At 38.5% G+C, this 9,510-nt stretch overlaps 1 protein-coding gene across 3 annotated transcripts; it reads right to left on the reverse strand.

The window, feature by feature from the left end:
* Nucleotides 1-487: 487 nt before the first annotated feature.
* LOC107265166 (fatty-acid amide hydrolase 2) lies at nt 488-9,105 on the reverse strand. 3 transcript variants are annotated; one of them, XM_015734304.2, is made up of 12 exons: nt 8,849-9,105; nt 6,723-6,928; nt 4,577-4,756; nt 4,235-4,454; nt 2,614-2,831; nt 2,411-2,522; nt 2,059-2,216; nt 1,840-1,983; nt 1,659-1,760; nt 1,420-1,587; nt 1,132-1,314; nt 488-982 (listed from the first exon to the last, which is right to left on the reverse strand). In XM_015734304.2, exons 2-12 carry the CDS (start codon nt 6,780-6,782, stop codon nt 875-877), a joined length of 1,653 nt encoding a protein of 550 aa, XP_015589790.1. In that variant the 5' UTR covers nt 6,783-6,928; nt 8,849-9,105; the 3' UTR covers nt 488-874. The 3 variants fall into 3 exon arrangements, with proteins under 3 accessions (XP_015589790.1, XP_015589791.1, XP_015589793.1); XM_015734305.2 differs by lacking the exon at nt 8,849-9,105 and adding an exon at nt 7,336-7,468 and having other exon boundaries at nt 685-982; XM_015734307.2 differs by lacking the exon at nt 6,723-6,928 and having other exon boundaries at nt 685-982.
* Nucleotides 9,106-9,510: the final 405 nt, after the last annotated feature.

A 9,510-nucleotide genomic window follows, 5' to 3' on the forward strand; every position in this document is an offset into this window, starting at 1 on the left:
CCCCCCATCACCACCCTGGGTATTTCTATGGTTTCACAGATTGAGATCTCACGGAATTCGCCCTTGTGAAGTATGCTCCTAAAGTCAGATCTGTGTAGATAAGTATTACGGTACCTTCACTCACAGCTTTGTCAAATTGGTCGTGCTAATCGGGACAACTAAAATATCAGACTCCTCACTAGCCAAATCTATTACAAGGAACGATTTCGATCAATGACTACAGACTAAGGTTAAGATTTTAAAAAAATATACAAACGTGATTGGTTTATACCCTGTTAAAGCTGTACGTGTGAACGTAGTCGGGACTTATCAGGACTTATCTATGAATATAGGCCACAGAATCTTCGATCACGTCCGATAAAACGAGGCTTCAAGATAATATATAATAATTGTTTTCTAATTTAGATTTTCTTAGGAATTATAAAAGAACGGTGAACCACGAAACATTTTAAATGGGCTACGAAATACCACTAAACGGCCACTAATCGTTTGGAAAAGAAATATTAATTTTTATTTTACGACTACCTTTCTGGAGCTCATTAAAAGCTAGTAAACCACGAGAATAACGATCGCGAGACTCGTGTCGTTAATACTTATTATTTTTTTCATAGAAAAAAAAAAAAAGATATCATAAATATAGTACAATGTCGTCTTGTTTAAATTCTATAAAGAAACATGAGTCTCGTTACAGTTCTCCTGAAGATAATTTGGTTGTTCGGTAGGCCCTGCCGTTGTTTAAGTTCGTTAAAACGTTCTTCTGCACTGTAAACGGAAATCAAATGCACAGACAGCTCTTCGACATATTTACGTGTGATCCACATTCATCGGTGTGAAAAATTTCTAATTCGATCTTACGGATCATAATACAATTGTGTCAGACCATTTTCTCATTATTAACCGGTTCCCGCCAGCCACCAAATGCCTTTTCGATTTCACGAGCAAGCGTTATACTCAAATGGTCGTTATTAGGATTGGCCACCACCTGAAATCGATAAATAAAATTAACCAGCGTCACGATTGATAATATCTGTAACCTTATTACCTGTAGTGTCGTTAACCATTATCGAGAAGGTATGTTAAGAACACATCGAGCCACGAAATTCTACTACGAAAGTTCAATTGAAAACTCACCTGCAGACCAATCGGAAGGCCATTTCTATTGAGTCCCATTGGACACTGCGTAACTGGAAGACCCAAAGAATTGAAAATCATCATGTAAGATACGTTACAGACTTTGTGATAAATCTCGTATGGGTAGTGTGCTGCGGAGACGAATGTTGGATAAATCAGTACGCCATTATCGCCGAGAAGATCCTGTTAAAGGAAAAATAATTATAAGGGTACATCTCGAGACTCTATATTATGTTATTTTGTCTTTAACATTTTTCTTATAATTTTCATTTTGATAAAAAAACTAACCTCAAATTGCTTCTTCAAGGACGCGTTCTTCTCCACCATTTTTTCGTAGTGGGCCCGAGGTATTTTCTCAGCGATTCTCTTAAGAACTCCATAAGCAATATTTGGAAATGTGTGAGGAGACAAGAGGGAGACGTATCTTAATACTTCTACGAAGACGCTTTTCCATTCCTGAATGTTTTAAGCATACGAAAATTACCCATGAGTATACAAGAGATGGATAATTAAAATGAGGTATTTACATATGGATTTGAATCCTTCATAAAAATTGAATCTGCCCCGTCGATTCCCAACAGAATAGTAGTCGCTATTTCAAAAGCGAACTTCATGTCTGTCAATTCTGCCTGTGAAAAGAGAAAAAAGAAAAATAGTGAGATTTCGGAGAATTTTCAATTTCCAATTTTATTCACAATCGTCAATTACCTTTATAGCCTTAATTCCGTGAGCCGTTTCGAGATGCTTCACTAGTCTCCTTATTCCTGATTTGATTTCTCTGTCTACGGCATCCGTAGCACCGGAGCCACAGTCGTCCTCCATATAAAAAAATTTCATGTCCTTCAATGCCACCTGGCGAAATAGTTTGTATTAATAAAAGAAAATATTACCTCGTATCTAGAATAAAATCACAGCAAAGAGACTAACCTTCTTATTCAGTTGAACAGCTGCTAAGGGATGGTCTGACATGACGTTCAGAAGAAGCGGAAGATCTACGGCGTAACGGACCATTGGACCAATGCTGAAAAACATGGTCCAACTTATGTCGTCGCAATTCGGCATATGACCAACGGTGGACACCCATCCTTAATTATAAAAAAGTAATAGATTATTTAAAATATTATATTTTTATACGAGAAAACCAAATGTCAATCGGATGATTAATTGACTTTACGACCTTTTCTGCTTTCGTTATTATTAATAAAAAATCTTTTTTTTTAGCGTCTGCATAAATCCTCATCAAGATTTGAATTTATGTTAATATTTTATACCAGTCTACCTGGTGTCGGCTTGTGACCAAAGACTCCGCAAAACATAGCCGGAAGTCGTGCGGATCCTCCTATGTCCGATGAGAGACTCAATACGGATGCGCCGGATCCCAATAGGGCTGCCTGCAAGAGAATCCCTTAAACGTGTACATCCCTTACGATTGCTTCCGATACTACATACTACATCAAGGAATGATAAACTCCAGAGACGAACCTCCCCACCGGAAGAGCCGCCGGCTGTCCTTTTCGTGTCGTATGGATTCCACGTGGTTCCGGTGACTTTATTGTAACTTTCCCAGCACATGCACATTTCCGGTGTGTTACTAACTAAAATAGGTATCCCACCGGCTTCTCGAATCCTCTTGACGACCTCGGCGTCCTCCTTGGCAGTTCGCGGAGTCTCCTTCTGCGTCCCTGCACAATGGCTCAAGCCTACGTACCAAAGAGAATAACAACAAGGAATTACGTGAAAATTGAATATGACGAGATCGCTGGCAAACCAAACGTGGCTGTGCTTAGAATTTTTTCTTGCAAATTATGCACGCGCATCGTTTTGCACTTGGTTATATAATATTTTACAATTTTAGCATATATTTACGTACTTATTTGAGATCTACGTGTGACGTGTCTAAGGATTGCATTATTTGCACACTCAAAGAAAAACACGATGAACTCGTGACCGACTGCGATGGTACTCAAAGAAATACAATATGGAAATTCGATACTTCACTTCGATACTCGCAGTCTGAATCATTTTAAATCTATCAATAATATTTAATGTTACATCATCGACAATAGAGACAGTATTAAGTTAGGTAAATCGGTAGCTAATAAAATTCGGTAAAACTTCAAAATAAAACTTGAGGAAGAAAATTATGTATAGACGGGTCGATCCGAGTGATTCCCATTAAGGCGACAAGACCTTGAACTCGAGCGATAGTCATGTCAATAGAAACCGGTTGTTCATTTATTTGTTTTAATTATTTTCAATTGCAAAAGATAATAAACGACACATAAAACTAGTGATTAATTTCAATGTCAATCTCTTCCAGGATGGATTAATCTCAATAAATAGAACACGCCGGATTCGAACTGAGCTAATAAATTATTTTTCATAGTCACGATTTGTTTCTTTTTTATCAAGCCTGTATCCAGGAATTGCACGATACGTATAGCTCAGTCTCGCGATATTGCCGTTAATCTTCATCGTACGTCCAGATAAGAAATTCTAATCACACTTTTGTCAATAACCCTCTTTCACTCTGCCAATCTTCCAATATAACAAATACATGCTTTTTTTTTATTTATTGCTAATTTCACACAGCTCACCGACGCCGCCGGATCCACATCCGGTCCTGCCTTTGAGTTACTTCAGATTGTATCTCATCACAAGGTTAACATCAACTACATACATATATCCTTTTCACAAACTTACATTCTCACAAACGTACCAAACGCACCACCAATAATTTCCATGTAACCTGAATATTTTTGTTTTTTGCCAACTGTTGAAAAAAAAAAAATATCAAAAGATTATTACAATTCTCAGTCGTCGTAGACGACTCCAATATTTACCAAGTTGATAAGTAGCGAAAGCACGCTTAAGACATTGTCCAATATTTACCAATCGCGTGGGCATCTATTTTTCTCAGGTACACGCGTTAAGGTATTCAAATGGCAAGATAATTAATAGAAAAAACATTGAGCGATTGCCCAGCAGTCACGAGGGACGGTTCTCTGATGCTGATAAAATGTAGCTAGGGGATGCAGGGAGCGACGGGGACAGAAGGGGACCCAAGAGGGACAGAAGGTGCAAGTGACGAATGGCGACCTACCACGCACGGCTATGCTCTCCTTAACCGTTACAGGAATTCCAAGCAACGGAGTTTCACGAGACAGTTCCTCCTTGTTCTTTCCGTTAGCCTCAAGGGAAAAGTCAACCTTGCGCGCCTCTTCCAGAGCATCGTCGAAGCGCGTCTGCACTATGGCGTTCACCACTGGATTCACCTCTTTGCATCTGTCAATGTAAGCAGCGACGACCTCTTCGCTGGTTAACTGAAAGAAACATAAAATAGCATCAAACGAAAGGCACAGGAGTCTCTTGGGTACTTGGACCTTGGAATATCCAGGCGAAATAATTCCTGACTTTACTAGATTTCTACTGAAACGTGACTGACCTCCTTCTTACGAATCCTCGTGGCAATCTCCGTCGCCGACAGCAGGAGTATCTTGTTCCTGATCGGTGGACATTGCTTCCTCTCGGTGAACTTACGAAGCCTCGTTACCGGTATTATGAAGCAGCGCAAAACGAACATCAGGCCCCAGATGACTCTCTGCGTGACTGCGTTCGCCATTTCCTGAAATCACGTGGATCAAGTGACGACCAGGTGACTCGAAAGTCAATTAGGGTTAATTGATCAATAATTCAGAAGCTAAGAACAGATCCACGGGGTTTTCGTTTTTGATCTAGCAGCTGCATCCTCGCGAAGGAGACACAATGAGATCAATTGGGTCGATCAAGACTGTGTAGCCAGTTCAATTGGGAGTGCGTGTCCTCCTGAGCAATTAACGTAACGTCAGAGCCTGGGAACTCGTTGGCAACGGAGTCACCAGGAAAGACTTCGGACGGATGATCGATCGTTGGGTGTCAAGGTGTCATTGGACGTAAGACAGAGACAGAGGTGACTTATGCCCATTTGCATCTGAATTCGAGCAAACAGCATGGAGATCCAAAGGTTCAAAAGATTCCTAACTATTATTTCCGCGCTTCAAGCACTTGCTAAATTATACCGTGCAAATGTTAGCACTGTCAGCGCTCTCGGGTTAGTTTTCTTAACCTGTCATCAATATTCATCCGTGACGTTCAATTTCTTTCTCTCGTTCCACGACTCCTGCCCGAAGCTTCGTTTAAGAAATATCGCTCCTACTACACTTTTATACCACTGTCCGTTATCGCGTATTCACAATTTTAGGTTAATGCAGGGGTCTACAGTTCATACCACAAGGTCAGCCGAATATTCCATCACGAGGATTATTTTTTAGACACGCAGATGATAAATAATTAAGATCAATTAGAACGGTCATGCAAATTATTTGTAGCTCGTTTGTGAAATCTAGAACTTTTTCTTTTCTCAAGATCAATCGGTTCGATAAGTTTTTGAAACAACAGTGCTTACTGAGCTATTGAGTATTTCTCTAGTTTTTCTCGTCCAACGCACGTGGATCTGTTATCGCCGTCTGACATCTGACTCTTGCGTCACCCTTTGCAACAATTATCATAACGAATCCAACTGGTTTTACAGTCCGTTTCGAATTAGTACAATGAAAGGAATTGACCTCCTTTGGCCCGTTAAGGTGGTTATCGTGTAAAACAATTTTCGTGATATTTTTTCAAAAATTTCGTCCAATTCTTTCATTTCATTTTTTTTTTCCATCCAAACGAGTCGTGGGATATTGATTGAAAGAAGATATGTGATGAATTGATATAAAGGGAGTGCATGGGAAAAAATTCCGAAATAATTTACAGTTTCGGTTCCAAGATATTAACAGTTAAAACGAAAATTTCGTGGCACGAACAAACTGCGGCGAATGACGCGGCAACAGTGCGATATACTCAAGCCATGTGCTTGTTGTAGAATGCGTGCGCACGTATAAAATAATTTCTTGTCATCGACGATAATTCGAAGAAAGAAATGCAGAATCTTGTTACGTTTCAATTGTAAAATCATCCTCAATGGTTTTCGTATTGATTATTTTAAATATTTATTATTTTAAATAAACACCTGTTATAAAATCTCAAAGTGAGCAAAAAAACAAGGCAAGGAAGATACAGAAAGTAACAAATATATAAAGATTTCATAAATATTAACTATAATAAAATTGAATAATCACTCGTATGATTCAAAGAACTAAACTATTTTCTTAATATACGTTTTGTCTTTGGTAACTCGTGGTTTACCGCCATATGCGACGTTGCCACGATCATAACTCTGAATCGTGGTTCGGGACTGTTGCGTGTGTCTTTGTCGATTAAACGGATACTTCCATTTTGAATTTACTTTAACGAATAATAAAAGCAAAATAGAATTAATTTAAACCTTCATATTTTATCCACGTTATTTAGTAGCCCTAAATTTATTTTTCATTGCAGTATTGTCATAGACACTGTAATTTTCTGCTATTTTCTCAACTAAATTTTATCCCTATTAAATATCTCAGGCGCCTACGCCACTGCACCTCTACATAACTACACGTGTATGATCATTGAATATTCCTTATGAGCATGAAATGGTACAATTAAATAGTCCATTGTCTGAAACTCACCACAAGATTGAACCGTAAATTTGCCAAGAGGGTTGTCAACGCTGACAATGCTAATTCCATTTTGAGAAATGCACAATCGTCAACTCCTTCGTGTCAAATTAACTATGTCGTCCTTTTAACACTACGACTTCCGATCGAGAATATCACGAACTCTTACTGGTTCTGCACTGGTTTCTTGGATGGAAGTTATGTAGGTTCTTGTTAAACTGAAATATTTATAAACGCGTAAAAAAGAAGCACAATAAACACCGGCAAAGGAAACTCGCGAAGCTCAAAAAATGGTGAGGGACATTTAAAAATGAATGAAACTCGCAAGATTTGACAGTTTAGAACTTGTTGACAACTGAACAATATTGAAATGCAAATCGAACTTTTGAAAGAAAAATAAAAGAAACGGTCAAACCGAACACAACCTGAGATTTTGACAGACAGGCTGAGACTAAACGAAATGGTAATGTGCCTCGGCACATAATGTAGCCACTAGGTGGGGAAACTGTTTAACGCTCTCGGCACATGTTTTACCTCGGTTACAAATCGAAAAGTAAATGCGGTACGACCTCTTTGACGTTGCTAGTTAATAAATGGAAATAGTAACGAATACCGTGAGACATACCAAAATACATATCCCTCGGACGCTCGAGGCCGATTATACGAATCGTTGTGTAGTTAATAACTGCATCAAACACGCCGCCCGCCACTTAATCCCGATATAGTATTAATTCCGACTCGCGCAGCGACCGAGCTGCGTTTGTGTCTCAGGAATGCTCGATAATCGATGCTTCACATTTTGAAACGTTGCTCACTTCGCGCGGTAGAGGGAGACGACTGGTTGCGTACGGTTTAATTAATGCAACGTCGTGAAGAATTATGCTAACAAGTAATCTTTTACTTATTACATACATTATTTTATAAATAATGAATATTTATTTGACTTCTGTGCCCTTTTCAAAATAAATTCTTCGAACGTCTTTTTTTATCGTTACAGTTCATTTATCTACTTATATACCACTCCGTTATTTCTGTGCATGTAACTTTCCGAATGATAAGATACTGTATTACATTTATTAAATGATATGATAAAAATCGATAGTATATTAATGGACTATCTTCGTGGATCGATACCGGCTTCGATATTAATGATCCCTCGTTTCAACTGAAGATGAACGTACCGATTGTATATGACCCTCTGTTTTTAATGAAATAAAATTGAATACCATGAGCCACGCTTTTATTGCCAATAGAGAAACCTACACATCGACATTTCCTGCCGAAGAGCGATTACCGAAGGTAAATCTGAAAATGAAATCTGTGATTTAATGATTTACATGTAAAAAGGTGCGCACGTGTGCAGAAAACGAAAGTATTCATTAGTGACGTCACTCGTGTGACTTGGTAACTTCAGATGCAACGCAGAGCTGCAACCTTGTCCGCGATTTTTTATTCCATTCATTTATCTTCAAATAATATGACTTCGCGGAACACGTATCTCTCTGGCGCATTCAATATTGTCTCAGTCCGAAGAAAATGCGTTTAACAGGTACAACTTTGTGTTCAAGTCACGCAGAGTCTTCGATAGCGTGAAAATAGTTTCGAAATGTTTGGAGATCTTTGGAAAAATCATTAAGCACAGGTAAGACCGGTTCCCACTATTGACTTTGTCATTTAATGAAAGTGACACATTCCGCTATCGATGTGTTTACATTATATTTCGTCTTACAAACATCATCGATATTCAGAATGCTCGATGGACTTGGTGAATTGTACCGTGTGTTCTGAAAGCGAATGGAAAGTATAAACGGCCAATGGGAAAGTCCCGTTAGTTTTTAATTCGTAGTTCGATTGGAAAGTGCTCCCATCGTTAGCTTGATATTTACTTTGAACGTTAAACGAATGTCTTTCTTGATCGATAAACATTAATCGAATACATGTTTTACCAATGATTCTATTTATTTATGTTTGCGTGCTTCCAGGGAAAGAAAACAGTCTAAAATACCGTAGTAGCAAGTAACGGTACTTGGATAATCCTCTACCATATAAATAGAACAGGCAACATTGTAATAAGTAGTTTATTAGATCCGAAATATGAATAATTGAAAAGCAATACCTTTATCGCTCATTTGACTTACCGTGTTGTGCGCTTGACGTTGACTAACCTCCAAGACGTCAGATTGCCGAGGCAATCTGAAATGTAACTGCAGCAACCAATAACGAAAGGAATTAATACTTGATCTCTTTCACGACCTTGAAACTTAACACCACTCATGAACTCCTAGCCGCGACGAATTCTTTACCGACACTATCACGTTAAGAAATATAAAATTAGAGAAACTGAACAACAAGCAAAGAGAAGACAGGAGAGCGGACATCGCGTGTATCAACTGGTGCTCAAACCGCAGCCGAACGACGAAAGTCTTCGATACAAGAACAACCCGTGCCGGTTGACCAGAATGTAGTGAGTGGTTCGAACCATTCGAAAACTGTTTACAGCTTACACCACGATAGGTCCTCGAAATTCATTTGTACGTTATTAGTGACCATCGTCAATTTTTTATTAAGAACTTTATTCAATTCTCAAGAGATTCGCCATTTATTGTTAATAAAGAAGCATTGAGTTGTAACGCACTACTGAATTTCTAGCAGTGCGTGGTATAAAAACACAGCGGTAGAATTGAACTCTGCTGACCGACTATCCGAATAAAGTGGACTATGTATATAGGTATATAAACTAACCTAACAGTGACTGTTAAATTTCTTTTCTACCGATGTATTATATTTTGAATAAATTTTG

Source organism: Cephus cinctus, unplaced genomic scaffold (genome assembly GCF_000341935.2).
Source record: "Cephus cinctus unplaced genomic scaffold, Ccin1 Ccin1_scaffold0215, whole genome shotgun sequence".
Lineage (NCBI taxonomy): Eukaryota > Metazoa > Arthropoda > Insecta > Hymenoptera > Cephidae > Cephus > Cephus cinctus.